This window comes from Pleurodeles waltl, chromosome 4_1 (genome assembly GCF_031143425.1).
Source record: "Pleurodeles waltl isolate 20211129_DDA chromosome 4_1, aPleWal1.hap1.20221129, whole genome shotgun sequence".
Taxonomy (NCBI): domain Eukaryota; kingdom Metazoa; phylum Chordata; class Amphibia; order Caudata; family Salamandridae; genus Pleurodeles; species Pleurodeles waltl.
The window spans coordinates 213705145-213732389 of NC_090442.1; the positions used below are offsets into that span (position 1 = coordinate 213705145).

Consider the following 27245-nt stretch of genomic DNA (forward strand, 5'->3'; position numbering starts at 1 on the left):
TATGGCTCCTATGACCCTTCTTCGCCTTTGCCAAAAAGAATTTGGCCTCCCTTCCCTTTAAGGCCTTAGGATTCATGCTCTGGCAAGACGGACACTCCTTGACGTCATGTTCAGAGTTAAGGCACCAAAGACAATTGGCATGAGGGTCAGTGACCAACATGCGACCACCACACTGTCTGCAAGGTTTGAAACCGGACTTCCTCGGGGGAGACATTAACTCTAAAGAGTAACAAGAGGAAACCTCCAACAGAAGCGAGAACTAGGAGAAAACCGTTCACGACGAAAGCACGAAAAAAGGGAACTGACGTCAGCACGCCGGCGAGGACCTCTTATTGGCACGGTGAAGTCAGATGGAGTCACGTAGAGCCGTGCAATTGTGACGTCCTCGTCGACATGCAGAGCTGGGAAGAAGATTTTCCGTCGGCTGCTGGCACAGGGGTGAATTCATAAGGTGAGGAATCCACAGGTAGTTTGTATCCATCAGAACTGGTTTTACAGGTGCATGTAACCCTGCTGGTAGTCACCTTTGGGCTTGGCTAGGGAGCTCTACACGAGAGAGGGGTTCTGCCATGTTGGAAGTGGACGGAATGGTGCATCCTGGGCTAGCCAGATGCCACACTTCCTGGAAGTGGTCATCAGGAGGGAGAGAACCTAGTAGCCCATTTCCTACCAACTGCATCCTACCCTGAGGGTATTTTCTGAGCATAAGAATGGCATCCAGAAGTCAGATCTCAGACTGGAAAAGAGGACAGAAGGACTGGCCTGCTGCATCAAGGACCCAGCAAAGTGAGCCTGCACTGACGTGGGCTGCACCTGCTGAACCTGGAGGCTAGCTAAGGAGAAGGGACTGTGCTTGCAGTGACCTGCCCATGGAGAAGTCATTTTCCAGGCCCAGCTGAAGCAAGATCCTCTAGGGGTCAGATGGTTGACCTCCTGTTAGCACAGAGCCACAACAGCTGAAGAAGCCTGTTGGAGCGAGTTGGTAGATTAAATCTTCAGACCGCTGCCGTGCAGCACCAGGGACCAGGAACAGACACTGAAAGTTGTCTCCAAATCTCCTGAACCCAGGAGAGTTGTGACAGTGCAGCTTCGTCATTCAGAAGACAAATTATCGTCCCCAGTGACCGCAATACTGGGTAACTGATAGCACCGTGGCAACTGGACTTCTAAGACAGCTGGAAAGACTTCAAGGGATGTCAACACCTGTGGCCAGGACCGCATCTTCACGTTTGTGGACCAAGGAATAGCCACAGAAAACCCCCTGTTAACTGCATCCCCTTCACAGAATCCCGCAACCCCGTTACAGGACCACTTCAATAGGAACCTAGACCAAAAGAATAAAAGTGCCTAGAATTGATTGTAGACGACTTGTTCCTGATAGGTAACTGTTTGAGAACCTTGCTGGTCCCCCTGACTGGCTCCATGCTGTAATTGATCGCCGAAAATAACCTCAATGATACTTAAGTTTTTGTTTTTTTTAAAGTTTGGGTCAAATTTGTTTAATTTGCCAATGCCTGTTCACGGTTAAGAAAAAAGTGCATATTTATAGTACCTTGTAAAATCTGCATTTGCTGAACCCTCCTGTAATCTTTCATTTGGGTGTCTAAAAATACATAAAACAACTACAGTCTGTTTAATATAAACTGTTGTCAGATTTGAGTGTCTACTGTATTTCTTCTGCAATTGTTTTGGTGCTGTCTAAATGCTTCACACTTGTTCCCTTGTGCAATCCTCAATGCCCAGAGTCACAGCTACCTAGGGTTGAGTTAAGGGTTTCACAAACAAAACCTACGAGTCCTAAAGGAGTTTCTAGGTGTCTTACATGGTGAGGTCTCACCACCACACCATATAATACACCCCATTTACTCATATCGGTGGCAGCAGCGACATCCAGAACTTGTGTTTAGCAGTACCATACAGCTGCTGAATCTTGAAACCACTGAGAATCAGCCAGTGTAGACACCGAGATAAAAATGTCTTTGCCTTCCGGGCATTTGTTGAGTTGCCATATCCAAGGGATTGTTTCCAAAGGATGGCTAGAACTTTAAGGAAAATGTTTGAGAAAGTTGGGACAACATGTCAAAGTTTAAAAAAGTTTTAACAAAGCTTAAAGAGTCACTCATACAGCAAAGGAAGTATGGAGTTCGACGTGGCAAACCTAGCCAACTTCCAGAGGAATGAGATGAGGGCACTTTGGAAGGATAGGAAAATCAACATGGGGGCCAGTAAAAATGAGATGATCAATGCCCACAGAGCTGGGGTGAAGACCCACAGAGTACCTCCACACCTAGAGTAGGAATTGCCCCAAGCAGGTGAGGAAGATTATGTGGAGGAGGATGGCAACAGTGCCATTGACCAAGCAAGTGGGGCAGGCTAGCTCCCTTCGCCAGGCCAAGGATGGCCTGACAAGCTAGCAGCCAGGCAGGCTCTATTACTAGCCATAGGTCCATCCCGGATGGCTTGGCAGCTTTGGACCTAGAAGAAAGAGCCCTAGCCTTGGCTGACAGAAGACTGGCCCTTGAGGAGAGAAGTGCCAGGCTGGGACTAGAGAAGATGGTCACAGCATTAGAGCAACGTAAAGGAGTGCCCAGGATGTCAAATTGACCAAAAGAATCATCCCTAGCTAGGTTCAGGGGGTGATATTGATAAGTAGCTGACCTCATATGGGAGAGCTCTCAAGATGAGGAAGGTGTGGACACAACACTGGGGGACACTATTCTAAGCATTTGTGCCAGTAGTTGGTAGGGACAGATTGAACAAACTGGAGGATAAAACAGAGTCTTACCCACATATGAAGGCAGCACTTCTAGAGCTCTTTGAACTTACTCCTGCAGAGCATGGACAGAAGCTCAGGGCAACACAAAAGGGGGCAATACAGACAAGGGTTGACTTTGTAGACACTTCAGTTAACACTCTGGATTGTGGATATAGGGCAACAAAGTAGATCCCTTTAAAGGATCTTATAACTTAATTGTTAAAGAATATATTTTAACTAACGGTTCTTCAGAGACGTTGCACCAGCATCTAAGCTGTCTAGGGAACCTGGCAAGAGAGCTGATGAGCCAGTTTGTACCAGGGTTTCCAAGAAGTCCTTCAGTGGAGACCAAAAGAAAGGAAGTAAGGGGAGGGGGAGGGGGGGGGGGGGGGGGGGGGGGCAGGGGGAGGTGGCGGCTTGGGGGATGCTGACCCAAATCCCATCCCAAGCGGAGGGGCTGTCAGGGGAATAACTAGAATCAAAGCACACCCCAGCCTTCAAAGAGTCAATCAACTAGGAAACAAGAAAGGACAGTACACGAAAGGAGCCCACCAGTGACTATTCAAAGGGATTGGCTAGTGTAGGGATGGGGTAGGAAGTTGCCCCTAGAGATCCCAAAGGATATACAAAGGCCATGGGTGAGGTGAACATCAAACCTTTGCCCATATGGCCTCCTAGCATGGAGAAGTGGCAGTGGCCAAAAATCAATGGGGTAGAGTTGAAGGCTCTGAGGTCATGGCCATGGTTATGGCTAAACTGGTTTCCCCAGCCCAGATCCTTTCAGAAGAGGTGCATCACATTGTCAATGCTGACAATGCCACTAAGTCCCACCTAATGGCTGTAGTGGACTTTGACTAGGGAGGCGTTACTGGCTCAGAAAAGGTAGCTATGACCCCTCCCATCCCAGTAGACTGCCTGCTGGGCAATGATCTGGAAACTTCTGCTTGGGTAGAAGTGGAAAGACTGGCCTATACAGCAATCTTGGGTCTTCCTGAATGGGATTGTGTAACCACAAGAGCCCACAGGGCCCAGAGGGCAATGTCAAGGGATCCTGGATCCTGAAATAATGGACTAGGTCCCCAGAGCCAAGAAAAGGGGCAAGAAGGATTGCAACCCACCTTCCAAGACTTCAAAAGACCAGAAGAAGCCCAACCCTCAGAGGGAAGGCCTGGTGACCTGAAGAAAAACTGCCTCCCTAGGTGAAGTGCCAGATTTAGCAGAACGACAGGGAGCAGAAGGTCACTTCAGGGAGGACCTCAGGCAAGGACATGCCCTACTCTAGAAGAAATGTGTCAGACAGAAAAAAGGTGATACCAGTGGTACCCATAGGGTATACTAGCAGGAGGGCCTCCTGTACAGCGAGGCATGGGACCCCAACACCATAATGCACCACATCGGATCAAAAAAGTCCCACAGGACCGGACGAGCAAAATACCTTTACCCTCCGATCTGGCCGTCACAGCAGTAGTGCTTCGTGAGCGTGTGCACTTATGCTCCCACCATGGCCTGACCCATATCAAGAAGAGGTCCTGTGTGTGCCAATGCAGACATAGTAGCCATAGGCCAGGTGGAATAGACCCTAAGACTTTCTACAGGGTGCTTCTTGGCCAAGGACTAACAGATCTTAATGCAGGGGAGTATCCACCTTGACAAAATCCTTTTCTATATTCCTTTGCCCTTCTTTGCCTCAGAGAACCCCACAAAATGCTGTTCACCTCCGGATGTTTTTTGAGGCACTCAAAGTAAATTCTCAAGGCTCTCTTGGGATCCACTGATGGAGTCTCTGCTTTTCTTTTGAGGAGTGAGGCAGAGCTAGAACTTAGGAGAGTGATTGATTGCCCAACATGCAAAGAAATGACGACCTTTGGCAAAAAGGCAGTCCTGGTTCTCAACACTGCCTTATCTGGGAGGAAAATGGTGTAAGATAGCTGCACTGAGACTGCTTGGCATTCACTCATGCGACAAGCTGACGTTATTATGATCAGAAATACTGTTTTCAGAGTCAGGAGACCTGATGGGCAGCTCTGCATTGGTTTAAAAAAAAAAAAAAAAGTGCACAAGTTAAGTAAGGACCAAATAGGGCCCACTTTGGCCTCTTGTAAGTGTTTTGGAGGAAGCAGGTTTCAAACCTTCTATAACCATCACCACAACCGGTCCAAACACTAAAAGACCTGACTAGTAACATTTAATAGGTGCTCACTGAAAGTCCTTGTTGTGCCAGAGACAAAACAAACAAGGCATCTGACAATATGGCCTGAAACAGATCCATATTACCAGTGCTACACCAGGCCACAAACATTTCCCAACATGACCACATAGATTTTGTAGAAGGACAACAGACTTTGTAGAGGGACACTTGGCAGCAAGAACATTCACAACAACACGAGGAAGATCAAATGCAGTCAACTGCTGGCACTCCATGTCCACACATGAATGGCTTCATGCCAGTCATTCCTGATCTTCAGAAATTGGCGCAGGAGAAGCAGCAAAAAGGTATACGGAAGTTCTGTGCTGTACTCTATTCAGAATTATTCTCTGAAAGAAAGCCTTCTTGAAAATGTTTTGATGCTGCACATTCCACAGTGGCAAAAAGATATAACCAGGGTAATACCCTTTATTTGAAGATGACCTGGCCACCTCTGGGTGTAATCACAACCAGTGATTCACCAAGCGCTGCTGGCTGAGTCTGTCCACCCTGGTGTTCACAGAACACACCAGGTGGTTCACGGCCAGGGAAATGACCTGACACTCTTGCCAGTCTCTTGGCACAGGACCCCACTCTGCAATGCTTGTTGCAGTACCACACGGTGGTGGTGTCTGAAAGAACTTAAACATGCCTACCCTGGATGGATGGTAAAATGGCCTTCAGCGGCAACATTCGGGTCTCTCACAGAGACCAGAGTCTTCTGTTCTCCAAGAACACCTCACCACCCTAGGAATAAAACTCATCCATCGCAACTGCCAGCGTCGGGTGGGGCAGGGAGAGCGATCTGCCGCAGGTCCAATTGTGGGCCCCCATCTACCACTGCAGGTCTTTTGCAATCTGAAACCTTTATGGAATCAGACAGGTTCCCATAGTGCTGGGTCCATGTAGACTTCAGGTTTTACTGCAGAGCCAGCATTTGCCTCCTGGCACAGTCGGTGAGCATGATGCAGGAGGCCAAGAAGGCTCAGACACTCACAAAGACCAGAGACCCAAACACCTGTATCCTAGCCTCAGTGTCCTGGATGTATTGTGACTGAGGGAAGGGAAGGCTTGAAACAGCAATCTATCCAGAACAGCACCAATAGAAAAAGGGAATGTTTGAGGAGTCTGGTGTGACTTTGGCATATTGATAGTGAACCCCAATGAAGAAAGGAGATGCACTGTTTGGAGTAGGTCTAAGGCGGACTGTGGCCAGCCAGCTTTCAACAGCCAGTTGTCTATTTAGGGGAAAGCTAGATTGCCCAACCTCCAAAGGCGTGCTGCAACCATCACCATCACTTTATTTTATTTTTTTTAAAGCCCGGGGGCACTAGAAGTCCAAAAGGAGACCAGGTCAGATGCTCCTGGCCTACCGTAAGTGAAAACTCATTACACTGTCAGTCACTCTACCGTCTCAAGAAATAAATGAGATACTAAACCAAGCCCTCATTTAACGCATACACATATACAGTACAGTAAGTAGCACCTGTGGGACTGCAGGATGGGAACATGAAAGTAGGTGCCCCACAGGTCCAAAGCTACCATCCAGTCACCTGGATCTGGGGCAGAAAGAATCTGGGCAAACATGAGCATATTGTATTTGTCCTTCCACTAGAAGGCACTCAGAGGACTGAGATTTAAAATAGGACGAAGGTCTTCGTTCTCCTGCAGCATGAGGAAACCGAGGAGAGTAACAGCTAGTCCCTTCTTCTGGGGCAGGAGTCCTTAACATGGCTCCTCTGGCCAAAAGAGACTGCACTTTCTGAAGCAAGATGGACAGGAGCTCTTCTGAAAGATGCACTGATGAGGGTGATAAATTGAAAAGAATTGGCAGGGGGTAGCCCTGTTGACCAACTTGAAGGACCCACCTTTCAGATGCTGTATTTTGCAAACATTGGAACAAATGTCTGATCCTGCCTCACAGGGCGGTTGTGTACCACTAAGAGAAAACTAAAATGGCTTGGAGGTTGATCCCGCAGAGCTGTAAGACTGGTGAGTGTGTGCTCCTGGTGGACTGGATATTGTCTGCTTGAACACCCCTTTCGCCTACAAAGTGTTGGGGTGGCTCTTGCAGCAGAAATGAGCCCCATCATAGGAAATAAATTGGTATTTGCCCTGTTGGTGGACACCTAAACCACCAGACCTTCTGGTGTAGGGTGATATTTGAGAAGTCAGGATTGTCTGGCACCACCCTGTGGTACCTGGACACCCACCTGTTCCCTGGCAGACAGAAACCAGGCATAACCCAGGGGCCCATTAATGTGTCAGTCAGGGCTTCGTTAAATGGCAGTAAGGGGTCAGAGGAAGCCTCCCCCAGGTAGCAACATTTGACGTAAAGCTGCCACCTATGGAAGTTGATACTAATACCTCAGATGCAAGTCTGATGTCCACAGCAAAGGAAGCACTATTCAGGTGATTGTCCAGGAGGAGAGCATAATCCAGCAAAGAGAAGTGTTTAACCTATTGGCTTCCTGAAAATCCATGTACAGATTGTCATCCTGGGAGAAATCCTCCTCAACTACTGCATGGTCATCTCTGAACGCTGGTTACCAGTCAGGAAGTTGTTACAGCCCTGAAGTGCAGCTCTAAGGTAAAGGCATGGACCTTGTTTGGGCAGAGACAAATTTGGCTTGGATTTGGACACGACCTTTGGGACGAAATGCACTTTTGGCATCAACAAAGGGACCTGTGTGGATTTTGCCACTGGATTGGAAGTCTTCTCTGAAGTCTGAACAGAACTAGAGACAGGTTGAAGGGGCCTAGACAGTGCCAAGGGCAGACTTGCTGCCAGTAACCCGACTGGAGGCTTCTGCAAATACTTGGGGTCCGAAGTATCACAGGGAGCCAGAAGAGCACCCAAGATGACCCTGGAAAAACTGTGTGTCTCTGGATCAGTTGCAGAATCTGCTCCATAGTGAGAGAGGGAGAGACAGTCACACTCACATCCTTTGACAGCGCTGGCAGAATGGTAGGATTAGGATGAGTCCTGCTAGGTCTTCTTATGCTTTCCGCTTTTACTAACTGAAAGACTTTGACAACGATGAGGACTTGTTGTGGGAATGGCCCAAACATCAGGAACAGGCCTGCCCCATTGACTTCTAGTGGAACTTCCATGACTTATTTCGGTGTTCGCATACAGGTTCTTTTCTTGTTCCTGGATTGCCTTCAGATTTATAAGGGCACACTCCCCAAAGGACTTTGATTCCTACCCATCAACCCAAACAGAAGATGGACCCCACGTAGGGGACTGTCCCAGATATTTATCCGCACAACGTCTAGCAGTTTTAGGAGACCTAGTTCCCTTGCACACTGCAAAAAGGAATTTTGAGAGAAAAAAAAAATACAACTTGCAATGGAAAAATGGAAGCATGCTCCAGATCAGACGTGCAGGGGTGGCACTTATATGTTGCTCCATCGTCACATTCAGGACAGAAAGAAGTCAACGCAGAGTCACACAGCAGCACCTACCAGTACCAAAAGCAATTCTGTTTACATTTTCCCTATATAGTCTGGGGCATATTCCAACAGTGAGAAATCTGCAGTTAGGAGTATCAGTAGGAAGGTTCTCAGAGATGTTTTCTACATACTGAAAGAGACATCTGTCATAATTGGTTGGGTTGAAGTTCCCTTCTGAAAAGGGACTCATGCGACTGGAATTGCTTTCTTCACCACCACAAAAGATTGTCTTGCGGTTTACATGAAGTTTCCATCTCAGAAACTATCTTTCTGAGAAAACTGATCTTCTAGATAATGCTACAGAGGTCTCATTTGTATATCGCACTCAAGAAAATCAGAATATTGGAAGCCATTCACCCTAGTGGGGAGAAGATGTTTGAGCTGATGGATTTCAAGTCTTCAGGACAAGAATGACATTTTACCCAGATTGAGGACACCATCTCCTATAAAGGAAACACTTTTCCTTGCATCATGTCTAGCGCTACCATGAAGTAAGTTAGAAATTGAAGGAAGGAGTTCTAATTTGGTTAAGAATTTATCAGTCAATCGTCTAAGGGAAGATGAATACTGCTTGACCTCAAAAGGAGAGATGCTACTGCTGCCACCATTTTTTTCTTTAAGTTTGAGGGATGGATTTCAGACCATAAGGAAGCACTGGTAGTGCAAGGTTTTTACTAGAAACCTCGGGTTCTTTCTGTGCTTTTTCTGTTACAGCAATATGGAAGTAATTGTTTTGTACATGTACAGAGCACATCCAGTCCCCCGCTGTGGAAAAATTTGATGAAGCACACACTTTCGCTATTTTACTCTTTTGTTGGCCATGTGTAATATCTGGAGAAGATCCCTCTCCCCCCGTGAGGCAGGATCAATGCACCCTTCTATGGGAATTCTTAAAGGAGGATGACCCAGTAATAGAAGAAGCAGAGAATTTCATGGTGGCTGCGCCTTTCCTATCCTTTAAGGTTCTTTTGGATAATTTTTTGCAAACATCACACCCCTTGCCCAAATGTGAAGTAGCGATAAACGGATCACACAGACTTTGTGAGCGTCTCTAGCAGTTTTTTCCTTCCACAAGAATGGCACTACACCAAAGAAGACATAGCTCTATAAAAAAAGATGGAAAAAGGTCTTTAAATTCACCAAAATACATTGAATGAAGTAAAAAACTGCAGGTTCAGAGAAGATTTGTTTTGAGAAAATTAAGAGTGTAAAACCACGTAAGTGTTGCAGGATTCCAGTTGCACGAGCCAGAAAAAACAGTACTGCCAGTACTGGAAATCCCTTGACTTCTCAAAAGCCATTGTGCTATTTTGACGTTTCTAGTGTAAAAGTATCCGCCTGCTCTTTTTTTATCTATTAAAACATGATAGACAGCAGGCTGTGTCCCTAGGTGCCCCAATGTAGAGATGGGGAAAGTTACTCCTGACAATGATATATTTCATAGTCTAAATATTCTGAACACTTCACCTGAATAAGCTACCTGAAGGTGATTTGCTGCATTGTATTATGCTGCATTTTTCACCCTTTAGCTTAGCTATCAGTGTTCGAGGGTCCATTCATGCAGTGGAGAATTACTGTAACATTCAGGACTTTTTCAAGATCCTATGACGCAGAACAGTAGATCATACACATTCCAGTAGATTTTTACAATACTTTACCCACTTATCAATAGCCTGCTAAAATGAGAAGGGATGTGGCCACTTTATAGAAATATATAAATTATGAAATATTGTCATTGCACTTCTTAGGAGTTTTGCTTGGAATAGATCGTGGGGCTGCCTCTGATGGGCGACTTCAGTCAAATAAATTGGCACATATTAGGTTAGCAAATTAAAATGTGTTAATATATATTTTTTTGTTTTTGTTTTACACATTCACGAAGTGGTAACAAAGGATGGCACTTAATAGATGTTCATAGACCAGAAAATGTGCATAGCAAGTGGTTAGCTAAAGAGGTGATGTGTTCTAGAGACAACAGTTGTGGGAGACCGCTGGTATCTTTCAATCATTCAGTCTAATTTATTAATCAAAATTTCTGTTGATAAAATGTTCCGAATTCACAAGCTTGATGTACTTTTATGCATTTGACTCAAAGGCCCATTTAATTTTTATCTTTGGAGTTCGTTTTTCTGCGAAAATATTCGTAAAGAATGCAAATGATTTTCAGAAACTGTATATCCGCAACAGTACTGTATACTGCTAAATGCTGCCAGTGACATATTCATTGAGATGTATGTTGCGAGTATGACTTTCAACAAATGCAACTCTGCCTTTCACTCCCTCTGGCCAGTAAAATTAGTATCTTTGAATTGGATAATAGCAAGCCAGGTGCATTTAAAACAGATTTATGTGGACATAATTCTTTCTTGCAGCCAAGCTTTATTCTTCCTACACTCAACTAGTATTTTTGGCTGTGGTACTCCTCTCTCCTTGAGACCGTCTCAGACTACTCCAGCATTACATGGCATCTTGGCATCTGTGCTGCATGCTGCTCGGTTGCTTCATTTTCCATTCCCTCTTCTCAGCAGTACAATGAATGCACAGGAGGCTTCAGTGACACGTCTAACAGATAGTTCTGAATGAGGGAGAAGGGTCATCCAGACCTATGACCAAGAGTTTGAGATACCTCTTTGCTGTGTCGGAATCATGTGTCCCAGTTGTTCATTGCTCTAATCCAAGACAGGGTATATTCCATTCCAACCACAGTCGAAAAAAAAGAGCGGTATATCTCCAGGTTTATTAATGCATCCTAACTACGGTAACTGAGGTGAAGGCATACATTATGAAACTTGGCTATCAAGAATCAGTTACCTTTGCTTTTAACGCGGGGAGACCACGGAAGACCATGACACTTGCCCCTGATCAGAGATCCTCAAACAAGACGGGACTGAGTCAGCTACTTTAGGCCCATTTTTTTCAATGCAAGAGAATAAAAATGAGGCATCTCCAAAATGGGTGGTCACATCCAGTTTCAAAGTGGATCAAGACGAGAGAGGGATTAGGGAAGCTGGTTTAATATTCAGGCGTAGTAAGACATTGTCTAAGAGGAAATGGAAGACGTGCTCTTATTCTGGTAGCTCAACTGCACTTCATCCTTTCAAACCCCAGGTTTGAAAGGATGAAGGTTGGTTCCTTTGCCCCTGGCCAGTCAGTGCGATGGGTGCTCTGTAAGCACTGTCCAGAGGCAAAAGAACCAACCTCTTTTTGCACACACAAACCCAGGCAGGAAAAGTGGCAAGAGCCTTGCGAGGAGGTGCCCAAGGGTCAACAAGGACTAGGGCTAGCAGGAATGAAAAGGCCTCACTGATAAGGCAGTGCCTAACCCAACCAATGAGGAAACTTCAGAAGGCTACTGTGTGGATGTCCAATTCACAGATGCCCAATTCTCTGTTAATACAAAATGAGAGAACATAGGGGTACAGTTGGGGGGTAAGGGTGCAGAATGATTTAAGAACTCCTAAAAACTTGCTAACTCCTAAAGAGGCAAAGTAGCAGGAAAGCATAAGTGCACTGTAAAGTACGAAGACCTCATGATCACGATCAGCTGCAATCTCCAGTTAGAGTTAGCTTGAGGGACTTAACATGCTCAGGTTATTCATCCATGGAGAAGGTAGACTTCACGTACAAGGCTAGCTTCAGTCACATGCCCAGCTAGAAACGGGAAGCTTTAATTGTGGTAAGTGGGCGCAGGAAAGGAAAACTTATTGTACTTCAATTTCAGTTCTCCTTAAGGGGAATCTGCATTAAAGTCAAACACTGAACTGTCCAGTTTGTGGGCAGGATAATTCAGTGCTTCTTACTACTGAAAGCCTGCTAGATGCCAGGGAATTAACAACATAGTGGTTATGCACCCACCCCACCTGAAGGGGGTAACAGTCTTTCAGCTCTACCCCTGCACACTAAAAGATCTTATCCCAATGGCATGCAAGAGGACATTTGCTTATTTTGGGTTTTGATTTTACATTTGGGCCATGAAAGCTTGTCTAACTCTCAAAATCGTACCACTTGGAATGGTGAGGGCTGCACTTTTTGGACACTGCCATGTAGAAAAATCTACAAGATATCTAAAAACTAAACATCGGGTGAGTCCAGGGTGATGTGCACCATTTTCCTACCCACAATGCCCTGCAAACCTCCAACTTTGCTTGATATCACACATTTTCCTCACATTTGTGATGGAACCTTCCGGAATCTGCAGGAATCCACCAAATTCCTACCACCCAGCATTGTCACATCCATACCGAAAAAAATACGGCCCCATTTATCGGCCTAAAACATATATTTTTTTTTTTTCAAAACTTCCCTTTTGGACCCGCTTTGGTTCCTGATTTACAACACTTTTTGGGGGTTTTTCCTCGTCACAGGCACTTGGCCCACCTACACAAGTGAGGTATCGTTTTTATTGGGAAACCGAGGTGGAATGTTGGGTGGTAGGACATTTGTGCCAATGTGGTGATCCCAAACAGAAATGTGGGATTTTTTTTTTTTTTTTTTAAAGCTACATTTGAGGTTTGCTGAGGATTCTGGGTAAGAAAACACTGTGGGATCCACGCCAGTCACTCCTCCCTGGACTCCCTCGGGTGTCTAGTTTTCAGAAATGTCTGGGTTTGGTAGGTTTGCCTATATGGCCGCCTCCCCACCACAAAAACAGGTAGCTTTGTATTTGATAATGAATTGCTGTATACCCGGTATACACTGAAAACCCATTGCAAGGTGCAGTTCCTTTATTGGCTCTTGGTACCTAGAGTTCTTGATGAACCTACAAGCCCTATATATCCCCGCAACTAGAAGAGTCCAGCAGACGTAACAGTATATTGCTATTTAAAATCTGACATCGCAGGAAACAGGGTAAAACGTGGAGAAAAATGGCTTTTTTTTAACCTCAATTTCAATTTTTTTAAACATTTATTTCAGCTGGTATGTTCTGTGGAAAAACCTTGTAGGATCTACACAAATGACCCCTTGCTGAATTCAGAATGTTGTCTACCTTTTAGAAATGTTTAGCTTTCCGGGATCCATCAATGGTTTCACGCCCATTTCTGTCACTAACTAGAAGGAGGCTAAAAGCACAAAAAAATAGTAAAAATGGGGTATGTCCCAGTAAAAAGCCAAAATTGTGTTGAAAAACGTGGTTTTCGGATTCAAGTCTGCCTGTTCCTGAAAGCTGGGAAGATGGTGATTTTAGCACCGTAAACCCTTTGCTGATGCTATTTTCAGGGGAAAAACCACGTCTTCTTCTGCAGCTTTTTTTTCCTATTATTGTTCAACAAAACTTTTGCTGTATCTTGGCTAATTTCTTGGTGTCTTCAAGGGGAACCCACAAACTCTGGGTACCTCTAGAATCCCTAGGATGTTGGAAAAAAAAGGATGCAAATTTGGCGTGGGTAGCGGATGTGGACAAAAAGTTATGAGGGCCTAAGCGCGAACTGCCCCAAATAGCTAAAAAATGGCCTGGCACCTGAGGGACAAAAAGGCCAGGCAGCGAAGGGGTTAAGCATATGTCAACCACGAGCATTATCTTTGCAGTTAGAGAGTCAGTCAACATTGGAGACTAGTACTTGACAGAATAATGGTCAGACTACAATGGTCAGACTACGATGACCATAAACGTGAGTGACTGACTTCTGGATGTCCTGTGAGAACCTGACCGCTCACTAAGGCGTTTAGATCACTCTGAAGCAGAACAAGACCATCTGCAACATCTAGATATAGCGTGCAATGATCTCCTTGTGTGTGAAGTCTACTTAGGTGCAAACTTACATAGCACTAGTGTCATCTGAGGAACCACTGGCGACTTTGGCCATTAAGACGAAAAAGGTTGTGGAGTAGTAGGTAATGCTTGAAAAACAAATTGTAAGACTGATCTCCGTGAAGAGGGAGTATGCAACAAGCTGATCACAGGTGTCACATGTCTAGTAGGAGAGTGCACTCTGGAGAACTCAGTCAGAAAACCTTTTTGAGGCGCAAGGGCAATTCATTAGAAGTCTCAAATCAGCAGGGAACCTAAAAGGCAGTCTTGGTGAAGCTAGTATTGACATCAATGAGGGGGATTCTTTGGTGTCAATGTCAAAGGAGGAGGAGGAGGAGGACTTGATGTCAAATGATGCCTTGATGGATAGCATGAACCTGGTCTCAACGTGGACAGGGACATCATCTTCTCTCCTTCTACCATGCTTATAAGATCTAACTCTTGGGTTGTCCCTTGTGCGTAATGAGGGTGTTGAAGTAAATGGTAAATTTTCCTCACTCCTTAGAACATCCAGAGGCTGCTCAGTAGGGTCTCTTCTGCAGGCCCATACCCTGATCTTCTACCTATCCTTCAGGGTCTTCCTGGATACCTTCTGACCGTGTCCGTAGTCTTCAGGGTGTTGATCTTCTACGAGACATACAATACATAATTCATGGGGGTCTGATTGAGCTTTTTTGCCAGGCATTCGTCTTGACAAAGTGAAGTCATTCAGACTGGAAAAAAATAAATCTATTCCAAGAAGAAAGAAAGAAAAAAAAAAAGTGAAAAAAATTCCTAGTCCAGAAGATGTTGATTAAGCTGGTTTAAATAGCGTTTCAAAGGATGTTTTTTTTTTTTTTTTACGAAAAGGCCCCAAAGGGTAGAGCTTGGCACTCCAGCATCTTGAAGCCAGAAAAATTAACTGACTTGTCACTTCTGGAACCTCTGGGCTTTGCTTGTGCAGCTTGGCTGCTAGAAGTGTCCTGTGTTCCCTTCCTATTTTATTGTTAAAAGGAAAAAATATATATATTTTGGCCAATTCTAGCCTGCTTTTTTTTTTTTATGTATATGCACATTTGTTATACTAAAACGGCTCATATATATGTTTTCAATGAGCTCCCGAATCTCGCTTGTGTGCAGGACAATTCATTGCTTAGGTCTATTGATGAGGATCTCCTGGAAGTGAAGGAAGCAACAGTTTCTTACCTGTAACTCCAGCTCTCTCGTAGGAGAATTTCCACGATAAGTCATAAGCACCAAATAGTCCTGCCCACGTGCGGAGACTCCAGAGCACTTCTTTAAAGTTTCTTCTTAAGTGGAAGTTTTCGCCTTTCTTCAGGAAGGCCTGTGAAGACACTCAAGTGACAAATAATGCAGCATATGTATACAGGCTACACTGTCTGAACTCATCTTAAATCAAAAAAGGGCCAGCACATTAAAATTTGAGAGTAATATGTAAACAGAATGAGTCTCCCTCACAAACCCCTTTTGCATGATAGATTATGAAGGAAAGGACAGAGTAGCCCAATAGGCTGTCATTACATGGCTAAAAGAGCAACTGTGCCATTAAGAACTCTGATACCACCAATATCCCATTATGCACAGCTGGTGTCAGTTGCTTCAGTTCTTTTTGTAGGCGATGTGAGACCTATGTAGTGTGTATTGATACCTCCTTTTATTCCCCCAGGGAGGGAAATTGGGGCTTATGACTTATCATGGAATTTCCCCAACGAGAGAACTGGAGTTACAAGAAAGAAATTGTTCCTTAGCTCGTAGGGGATTTCCATGTATAGTCATAAGCACTGAATAGCATCTGCTCTAGCATCAGAGTCTAGGCAGTAGCGTTTAGTGAATGTGTGAACTGATTTCCAGGGTGCTGCTTTTCAAATCTCTGGAATAGGAATATTGTGCAGCAAAGCAGTAGTAGCTGCTTTCCCTCTAGTAGAGTTTGCCTTTTGGTCTACCAGGGAGTGTTAGCTTTTTGATAGCACAGTAAAATACATGAGCCAATCCATCTTTAATTGGATCGCTTGGAGGTGGCAAAGCCTGTACAGAGGGGACCATAGTTGATAAACAATTGGTCGGATTTGCTGATGCTTCATGTCTTATCAAGGTAGAATTTCAGTACTCGTTTTACATCCAGAGAAAGTAGAGATCTTTCCACTGGAGTAGAAGGATTCCAGAAAAATACTGGCAAAGTTATTGTTTGGTTGACATGGAAGTCCGAAACCACCTTACGGAGGAATTTCAGGCGAGTCCTCCTGACTACTTTGTTAGAATTAAATATGGTGTATGGTTCATGTGAACAGAGTGCCTGGATCTTACTAACTCTGCGAGCAGATGTGTGGCCCCCAGGAAAGCGGCTTTCCAGGTTAAGTGTTGGAGAGAGGCCTTATGTATGGGTCCAAAGGGATCTTGCATAAGGCGTGAAAGAACTATATTTAGTTCCCATGAAGGAGAAGGGTGCCTAATGGGAAGAAGGACCTTTTTTAAACCCTCCAAGAAATCCTTGATGACATGGATTCTGAAAAAAAGAGGTTTGTGAGGGACATTTTCTGTATTCAGTAAGAGCGGTCAGGTGAACTTTTATAGAAGAGAATTACAAGCCAGAGTGTGCCAAATGGAGTAATTATGGAAGAATGACATCTTCCTGGCAAGTGGTACAGTCTTTGTTCCTAGATGAACAACGTAAGCAGAATCTCCTCCATTTGAAGGCATATGCGGAGCATGTGGAAGGCCGATTCGCCTCCCAGAGGATGTCCCTGCAGTCTTGCGGGCAGATTCAAATGTCCATAATGCACTAGCATAGGAACCATGCTGCCAAATTTTAAGAGGAGAGACTGGGGGGCACTATCTGGCCTCCGCATTTAGTCAGTAGATCTGGTCTCCAAGGCAGCTTGAACTGTGGATGAATGGACCGGTGAAGGAGGTCCATGAACCACCTTGGCCACTCCGGAGCTAGGAGTATCATCTTGGCTCTCGAGTGAGACAGCTTGAGGACGACTGCTGGGATTAGTGGAATCAATGGAAAAGCATAGAGAAATCTGCCAGACCATGGTTCCTGACTAGAAGTACCTCGATGCAAAGCTTCAACATTTGGTGTTTTCTGCAGTGGCAAACAAATTGACAAACTGAGTTCCCCACCGTTGAATTATGTCTTGAACAACATCGTCATTTAAGACCCACTTGTGGTTTTCTAGGAGTCTGCGGAGAGAATCTGCTTGGGTACTGTGTACTCCTCGAAGGTGAGTTGCAGTTATTGATAAGTCCCTAGCCAGAAGCCATCTCCAGATTGTTTGAGCTTCATGAGACAAGGGTTTGGATTTAGTCCCTTCCTGTTTGTTGAGGTAGTACACGGTTGTTGTATTGTCAGTCTGAACAAGCAGTGATGGAGCTGAACGATGGAAGGAACGCTTTCAGAGCCAGATGAACTGTGCACAGCTCTAGGAGGTTGATGTAATATGTTGATTCTCTCTGCGACCACTTGCCCTGAATTTGGAGGTTATCCATGTGGGCTACCCATCCTAGGAGAGAGGCATCAGTGACTATAGTTTGTGGAGGAACCTAGAGATGGAATGGTGTTCCTTGTAGGATATTGGTTGGCGCGTACCACCATTTTAATGAAAGTTTCACGTGATGGGATAGCTGAATTCTGCCATCCCAACTGCCTGTCAGTTGGTCCCATTGGTCCTCGAGGCATTCCTGCAAGGGTCTCACGTGGAGACAGGCATTCGGTGTCAAAAATATGCAAGAAGTCATCGAGCTGAGGAGAGAGGATACCGGTTCTTACAGTTGGATGAGAGGTTTTCATGAGTCCTTGAGATTTCTGAAGGATTGATAACCATCTCTCCTCTTTGCTCGGAGGGTGTTGATGGAGGCCTCCAGGTAGTGTATCGTTTGCACTGGGACAGAGGTTGATTTTACATCGTTGACCTGAAAGCCCAGTTGTTGCAGGAGATGTCAAGTCCAATTGGAGTGAAGATGAGCCTCTTGAAACATGGACACCTTGATTAGCTTTTGAATCCTCTAGCTATGGGTAGAGGCATAATTTGTGCTTTCGGAGATGGGCAGCAACTACTGCCATGCATTTGGAGAACGTTCTGGGTGCTGACTTTCGGCCAAATGGAAGCACTTAGAAATGATAATGGTTGTGCCCCACTATGAACCTCAAGAATTTTCGATTTTTTCTGGCTACTGGTATATAAAAGTATGCGTCTCGAAGGTCGATGGAGCAGAGCCAATCCCCTTTATGTAATTGATGCCAGCATCTGGAATTTTTCTCATCGAATCCACTTGTTTGCCAGTTTGAGGTCAAGAATGGGTCTAAATTCTTTCCTGTCTCTTTTTGATGAGAAAGTACCCAGTTTATTGTTGGAGAGGCAGAACGGGCTCCACTGCGTGCTTCTGTAATAGAATGTCTACCTTCGCTTGTAATTGTGGAATCTGGAAGGTTTTGGAGGAATAGACAGTGGGGGACTGGTGAATCTGAGACAATATCCATTATGAACAATATTCAGAACCCAGGCATCTTGCATGATGTTTTGCCAGTCTTCCAGGTAATGCTGGATGCTTTCCCCTACTGGAGAGGGTAACGAAAGAGGGGGAAAGAGATGAGTCAGAGATTTGATCCTGTTGGTTGGTTGCCTCACCGAGCAGGCCGTTGGCTTGATCTTCCTCTAGCCTGCTTCCTCTCGTAGGGCTAGTAAGACCATTAGCACAGTTGAGACTGTGTAGCAGACAGTTGGCGACCCCGATACCAACAAGGGGCTTGAACCCTTTGTGAAGAGAAACGGCAGTGGAAAGGCCTGAAAGTTTGAGTCTTTAGGTTTTTGTAGACCGACGGCTTTTGATGTCTCTAGCTCTGCCTTTATCCTCGCCATCTCATTGTCTGTGTGAGAACCGAAGAGAGTGGTACCTGAGAAGGGTAAGGTGAGTATTCTTGGTTAAGACTTGTGTGCTGCTAGTATAGAGGAGTCTGCTGCTGCGCTGATAATTTGGTTTGATACCATTAGGCCTTCACTGAGAATCTCATTCAAATCCTTTTTTATCCCTAGGGAGATCCTCAAACTGTTGCAGCGATTCCTAGAGGGCTCTGTCATAGCAGCCTAATAAGGAAGTGGCGCTTGCCACCTTCATTGTAGTTCCTGCAGTACTGCAGACTTTGACCCTCAGAATCCACTTTACAGCTCTTTGTCCGGTGGAAGCTGTGGCATGTTGTTTTATCGCAGCCACCACAACCACTGAGTCTGGAGTTTTGTCCATGCGTAGGGAGGCCAGGTCTTGGTCGGGAGGATGATACTTCTTCTGAAGTCTTGATGGCTCAAGCTTGATCGATGATGGGGTTAGGAAAAACATGTGAATCTATGAAAGTTCCAATACTGGAGTAAAAGGGCCATTGCTGGTTCCAAGAGACCTGGAACCAGGGGTAGCTCAGGACGTAAGGCTGATCTATGCTGCAATGTCTCGAAAGTGACAGATGGTGTTGATGTGGCCATTGGTATGTTTAATTTATTGGCACCTCTGACTAATACTTCCTGAAAGGTAGAAATATCATCCACCTGTGAGATGCGTTGAGGTGGAAAGACAGAGAAAGTTGAGGAATATCTCTCTGTACTTGTGGAGGAAGTATGAGAAGTGTGTCTGGATCAAGACCTTGTATAATGATGTTGTGAGTGCCTTGGTGCTCTAGGCGAGTGTCATGAACTATGTTGATGGTGCCTGGAGCGATGTCTTGAATGATGCTTTAAAGGAGAACAAGATCTGGTTCTCGTAATGGCTGTTGGTGGTAGAGTCTCCTGTGGAGGAGGAAGCATAGAAGGTACTGTAGGAGGTTCAGCTGGTACGTCCCTTGATGGGAAATAGGTGCAAGAGTAGTCAGAATCTGAAGAACTGTACATTTGTCTCCGCTGTATGCGCAGTTCTTGAAGTCATGAGGAATCTGAAATAGTGATCGACTTCCACGCTCCCTCAACGTCGACCTACTTTTTGACAGCAAACGACATCAAGACTTCAGAGTAAGTCTTGCCGGTGATCGGGTGTGTCTCGACGTCAATCTTGACCTTGCCGTCTAATGACCCTGATTCGTCAAAGTCAATAAAGACGGCAACCAATGAGAGAGCCTCGTCGTCAATAGGCTCCTCGACACTGATGCCTGTTTGTGGGATGACTGTCATCATTGGAGGCCAGTCCCCTTTGCCTCAACGTCTATCTGTGGCATTTCTGCGACATCGACCTGTGGATGGGCAGTGAACAGGTCGGCGCTGCACCTCTTCTCTATGCTTTTCAGTCTTTCTTTGACTGGAACATCTTCCAGAGGCCGATGACTGAGCCCTGGTAGAGGACTCTCCTCACCCTGAGGATTGAGTGTTCTGCTTTTGCCGTTCCTCTGCACCCTGAAGGCAAATCTTCTCCCTGTCACAAAGGGTGCGCCTGGAAAAGGTCCTGCAAATATGACACATGCCAGGTATATGGGAATCTGGATGATAGAATACATACTCTGTGAGGATCTGTCTTGGCCTTTTTTCTCACACAGTCTGGGCATTCATCAAAAGTGATGGCATTTTTGATAATGAAGAACACAAACTCCTGTCAGAAAATGACAGAAAAAGGTGGGGAAAGACTAAAGACATCGGGTATGGGAGCTGCCTGTAAAATTGTGAGGTGAATTTTCTTTAAAGAAAAACAAATAATTGGCCAAGCTCAATGGTCCAGGGTCCTGTCAGCAGGAGCCGGGGAAAAAAAAAAAAAAAAGAACTACTGAAGCAACTGTCACCAGCTGTACATGATGGGATACTGGTGGTCTCAGAGTTATTGAAGGCACAGTCTCTATTTTAGCCATATAATGGCAGCCTATGGGGCTACTCTGTCCTCCTCTCCATCCCTATCATGCAGAAGGGGTTTGTGAGGGAGATTCATTCTGTTTACAAACTACCTTCAAAATTATAAGGTGCTGGCCCTTTTTTTTTTTAATTTAAGATGAAGAGTTTAGCCAGCATTACCTATATACATAGGCTGCATTATTTGGTCTTTCTAAAGTGTCTTTACAGGCCTTCATGAAGAAAGGTGAAAACTTCCACTTACGAAGATATTTTAAAGAAGTGCTCCGGAGTCTCTGCACTTGGGTAGGACTATTCAGTGCTTATGACTATACAATGGAGATCCCCTACAAGAGAAGTTACTTGCATGCAATTCAGTTTCTCCTTCAACCGAACCGCCAATGAAGTCATAGGTACCAAATTGCTACGTCTACAGAGGAGCCTTTTCACAAGCAAATATTTTACTTGGTTCTTTCAAGAGTCAAAAAAATCTACTGTGGACAAATCAACCATCAGTTTGGTATTGAACTCAATTGTTTGAATACAGTGTATATTCAGGTTGGAGCTATAGAAATGCATTATTTTCTCTTTGCAGATGTATGGGCATATACTACATATGTAGAAGATCTGAATGCCTACAAAAAAAGCTAAATAGTAGCATGCTTTTTTACCTGCACATCATGCTTTCTCCATGCTGGAGGCTTAAGAGAGGTATATGACGTGTTCTCTTTCAAGGAAGAAAGCAGAGATGCATCTTCCTCTTCATCCTTGACAACAGCAGATGGAGCCTCCTCACTGACCACAACTGCATTTTCCTTAGTAGATTCAAGTGGTAAATAAGTGGATGTAGATGCACCCTGCAAGATTGGCTGCAAAGAAATAGATATTTAGTTCAATGTTAAAGAAAAAAACCTTCTGGCTGAATAGCTTAATGCCTATTGTGCACATATCTAGAAAGAAATATCCAATAAGATTTTGGGGTATACAAGGATATTGAAATAAGCAATCGGGAAGGCGAGAGCATCCTTCAGTTCTGTAGTCCTCACCCAGGCATGAGTTCAGAAAAATAATCAACCTGTATGAAGGGCAAACTCAAGAACATACTAAGGAATGGCATGAAACACCGCGCTCTCATTTTACCAGAAAGTTCCTAGCTTGGCATTCCTTTTGGCGACTACAGCTAAGAAACAAAGCAATCCAAACAAAGCCATTGTTATATGCATGGCTGTTTTGGCAGAAAAAAGTTACTTGCACATTACTAACAATCTTGCTGGTGGATACTCTATCTACCTGCAGATTCTTCACATTTTGAATACTCCAGGCATCAGACTAAATCTGGAAACTATTTAATAGCACTCCAGATCAGTAGGGAGCACTTGCTCAACTTCTGGAACCATAATGCACCCACTTCTGGCTCCCCGAGGTCAGTTTCCCAACCATTTTTTATGTGCTTTCCAGGCGAAAGCGATGAGGACATCAGCTAGACAACGCGTAGTACAATTTCTAGAAGTGGCAGCTTATTAAAGTGATTGAATTAGTAACCAGCCATGAAAACAGGTAAGGAAGGTGGGGTTGGTGAGAAATCTGTAAATGGATAGAGTATCCACCAATAGCATAGTTACTGAAGGTAACTAACATTTAGTTCTAATGAATATTTCTACCTGCAGATTCCACACCTTTTGAAATAATTCCCCAAGCAGAACCCAACCAAGAGATGGGTTGAATGGCTGGTTAGATTAAGAAATCCTGAAGGACTAAGCGTGCAAATTGACCTTCACTCTGCCCCTTCAAGTCCATACAGTAATGCTTTGCTAAGATGTGGAGAGAAGCCCAGTCTGCTCCTTTGCAGATCTCTGCAACAGAAATTCCCATTGACAGGGCTGAGGTAGAAGATTTTCCTCTGGTGGTGTGAACTTCATGCCCTTTGCCAAGGCATACCACATCTTAATTCATAAAATGATCCACTTTAATAATGTCTTTCTCTGGTTGACTTTGCCTTTCATCTTGGTAGAGTAGCTTAGGAAAAGCTGATCGTCCAGCCAGACGGCTTGAGTACAGTCAATATAAAAGCAACTCTTTGGTTCCAGGCTAGGAAGAACTTGCTGTTTGGCAGCCAGGGCCATATGAAGTTATTTTAACATCATCACAAACTAAGATGTCTGAAATGTGGGGCGAGCTGGTTCCTGGAGGGATTATAGCAATTTGCATGATTGATAATTGCCTCAATGATTCTACACCGTATTTGCCTGAAGAGATATGTATCTAATAATCTGTTCACTGCTGTTTGTTTTTTCAAAAACTGGAAAATAAAATGTTTTTGGAAAAGAAAAAAATATATACCACCTAGACTAACATGTCTGCAGAAATTAAATTCAACACTGCCAACTAAGACACTGGGGCTTTACAACCTCCTAATTCACAAGTAAAACTGGTTTGAAACTACACAGCAGGGCTTGAAAAAAATCCACTCGACCACTCGCATTGGCGAGTCTTATTTGAGCAGGTCCAGCTATTTTTAATACTTACTGGTCGGTTCTGGCGAACTGACACTAAACGGGTGTTCTGTTCAGTTGAAAAGTGAGGGGCAATGTTATGTCTCATTCGCTCTGTGTTCACAAAAGGGGGTCAAAAGTCAGTTTTTCTTACAATTAGTTTTCCTTCTGACTGCAGAATTCCAGGACTTTGTAAGGTGAACTGAGTGACCCGCTAATTAGAATGTAAAATAAAAGGAGATAGGGTGTCAGGTTTTTCCAAATACACAGCATTTAAACGACTAAGTCAACTGTGCAAACATTTCCAAATATATTTCAGTAGTCGTGAAAGCCCTTTTTTATATTTCTGTGAGATGAATAAATATTGTAATAGGATGAAAACAAATAAGAATACTTTAAATGTTGATGTGCAAAGGATGTTTTCTGAAACCCAATTTTCACAGCTTGTTAATACATTATATAGTTTTATCGGTAAAGCTGCAAGTTAGAGGAGAGGTTTTTGGGCATTTCTTGGAAAGGTACTGTGTTGTAGATGACAATATGTTACCACATGGTTTAGTCATATATTTATTAAAATTGAGTGTTTAATCAAACTGAGAAACACTCCTGCCCTGATGGCAATGTTGTTAGTCAACTAAAATAAGTCCTAAGTTATGTGGATTAGACCTCATGGGTATTTATGCTATCTTCTTATGATGCATGCAGCAAACTTTAGTCTACTTAATCAAACAAGAGGTTTTTCTGTACTGCCGGAAATGCTGAGCTCACATATTTGAAGGTGCAATCATATGTGAGAATTAAGAAAAAGGAGACTGTAAACTACTTGCTCAGGATCCCACAATTTGAGACCCGTTTACGGGCCAAGTACATTACAGTTAGGTCGAGTAGATTATTTAAGTTACTCGACCTGCAGGTCTAGTAACATTTTTATGATTGTTTGAGCCCTGCACAGGAACCAGGGGAATGCTTTAGAGTGCAATGATTCTCTTGTACATATCCAGGCACAGAGAAACAGGATGTCCCTTATTTGGATGCAAACAATGTTTTCTGGAATGATTGCTAGACCAGATTCTTCCAGGTATCCATAGTGAGGATCAGAATACTTGCAGCATCTCTTTTCGAACATAAGGAGCTACTAGAGCCATACAGTTTGGTAAAGATTTAAGCGGAATAAGTTAACACAACGGGTAGTGCCGTTACCTGGAAATGGCAGTCCGTCACCATGAAGCAAAGAAATATTGTGCTTCGGATGAATTGGGATGTTGAAACATGCACCATCTAGGTCTACTAGAGCTATGATCTCTCCTTTCATGATGAACAGAAAGATATCCTGAAGAGTAATAATTTGCAATTCGTACCTCTAGCGCTGTTCTATAAACAGCACTGGATTTCTTTGCTAAGAGAATGAAACTCCAATAAAAATCAGAAACACCTCCTTTGTGAAACGTCTACTTAAGAGCCTGGAAATCTCCAATTTCAGCTCTTTTACAAGCTTGTGTTTTTCTTGACTTGGAGAGTGATATGGTGTTTTCTTTCTATTAATTCTATTACATGACCATGCTTGACTATGTACAGTACACGTCTATCCATATTTAAGACAGAGGTGAGAAATCCTGCTTTCTACCAGCATAGTCCAGAAGGAGGAAAGTGTGGTCAAGTAAGCATCTACTACCCTGGTCTAAACTTTGAAGTTTGGTTACTCCTTTGTGTGCGAAAGTGGTTAGTTGAGGTCGTTGTGAGCATCACCAAGTAGTAATGTCACTATTGTGTATCGGGTCCAGGAAGCTTATGTTAACTTAAACATTTGCACAGTCCTGGGTAGCTGTGGAAGAGAGCAGTCAGTTCCATCTCAAGTAAATAAGGGTAAAGCATTTATTAGTGCTGAAATAGTTAATAAAGAAAAAAGAAAACAAAATAAAAATCCCACTGCAATTTAGAAAAATATTAGATTTTAATGAGCAAATAGACACCTAAACAACAATAATTGCATCAAGGAAACCAGAGATATAACCTTTACAAGCTTTAGAGTGGGTTGGGTGCAATCCTATACAATTTAACATCACTTCCTGTGGGGGATTGGCAATAAATTCCAGAATGCATCACTGTCAAAATCCAGGATGTCACAACTTTCTTCCCTGTGTCAAAGCTATGGGCATACCCTGAGGCGTGTATAGGGAAATGAGGAACTCCCAGTGCAAAACCAGTTCTGGTGCAGGTGCTTTGTGCCACTGACTACTTGGACAATGTCAGGCCTAGGTATTGGTTACATCTACCAGTGACATGGGCTGTCCCTTTGAAGACTGTACAATTGACAACCCCGCCTTCCCCCAACCAGGCCATCCTGTAAGGAGAAGGTCAAAAAAGGCTCTTTTCTTCATTTTACTTCAGAACAAGTCACAGCTTCCCAGCAGATTGCTAAGTGGCAATTGGGAACTAACTCACAAAAGGGCTACTTTCTAAACAGGGCATTTTCAAAATAGTAATTTAAAATCAGACTTTACTATCAGATTGGATTTTAAATTCCTATTAATTCAAGTTTTTGAATCGTGGGTCTAGCCATTCCCAAACTGAAGTTATGCATTCAAAGGTGTTATAATGTAACCCTGTGCTTTTTGGTAGGACACTTAGCCTTGCCACAGGAAAAACGTCTCTGGGGAGGGGTCACTGCGAGGATATGTAAAATGTAAGAACACATGTCCAATTTTTTTTTTGTTTTTAAGTACCATGCAACCTGATTCATGAGCACTTAGGACCTACCTTATGGGGTGACTCAAAAGTATTTACCAGTTAGAAAACTAGGTATAGACCTGGCTGTAGGAAAGCACCCTCTTTTTGCCTGCTGTCAGTGTGTTTTGACTGTTATCACTGGGATGCTGCTAACCAGGACCCCAGTGCTTGTACTCTCTCCCTCTACATTTGGTTGCTTAGGACTTTGTACACCACACAATTGGCGTACCGGTGCCCCCATATAAGCTAGTATATGGTACTTAGGTACCCATGGCATTGGGGCACCAGGGGTTCCCCATGGACTGCAGCATGTATTGTGCCACCCATGGGAGCCCATGCAAAATGTGTCTGCAGGCCTGCCATTGCAGCCTGCGTGAAAAGGTGCATGCACTCTGTCACTACAGGTCACTGCACCATTTCACTGTAAGTCACCCACTATGGTAGGCCCTCCTAGCCCAGAGGTCAGATTGCAGGTGTGTGTGCGCATGCATGTGTGTGTGTGCGCCCCCACAAACTCTAGCTCCATTACCCTGTACTTCGTAAGTGCAGAGAAGCTATTTTACCTGTGTACTGGACACAGCTGTCCAGCTACATAATGGTAACTTCGAACCTGGGCATTTTCGTATTAAACATGGCAGAATCATACCCCAATACTGTTGTCAGTATTTGTTGTACGATTTCATGCACTCTGGGGACTCTTTAGCGGACCCCCAGCATTGCTTCTACCAGTCTTCTGGGGTTTTCCTGGTAGCCTGCGCTACTGCTACCCCGAGACAGGTTTCTGTCCTCCTGCTGCTTGACTAGCTCAACTAGAGGAAGGCGGAACAATGGATTTCCAGCGGGAGAGGTTGGCAACACCCTCTCCCTTGGAAATAGGTGTTACATGGCTTGGGAAGGGTAGCCTTCCCAAGCCACTGGTATGCTTTGAATGGCACATTTGGTGCCCTCCTTGCATAAACCGTTTTGCAACAGTCCAGGGACCCCTGGTCCCTGCTCTGGCGTGAAACTGGACAATCCCCTAGGGGTGGTCCCCAGAGATCCTCCAGATGGGCACTGGACTCTGCCATCTTGAATCCAAGATGGGCAG

General features: G+C 44.3%; 1 protein-coding gene across 3 annotated transcripts in view; it reads right to left on the reverse strand.

Annotated features, from left to right (window-relative positions):
* Positions 1 to 27245, reverse strand: part of FOXM1 (forkhead box M1) — a 140025-nt gene that overhangs the window by 10338 nt on the left and 102442 nt on the right. For all 3 annotated transcript variants that reach the window (XM_069228163.1, XM_069228161.1, XM_069228162.1), the window contains exon 9: positions 21611 to 21808. In XM_069228163.1, the coding sequence (XP_069084264.1) occupies positions 21611 to 21808 (198 nt within the window). The remainder of the gene's footprint in view (positions 1 to 21610; positions 21809 to 27245) is intronic.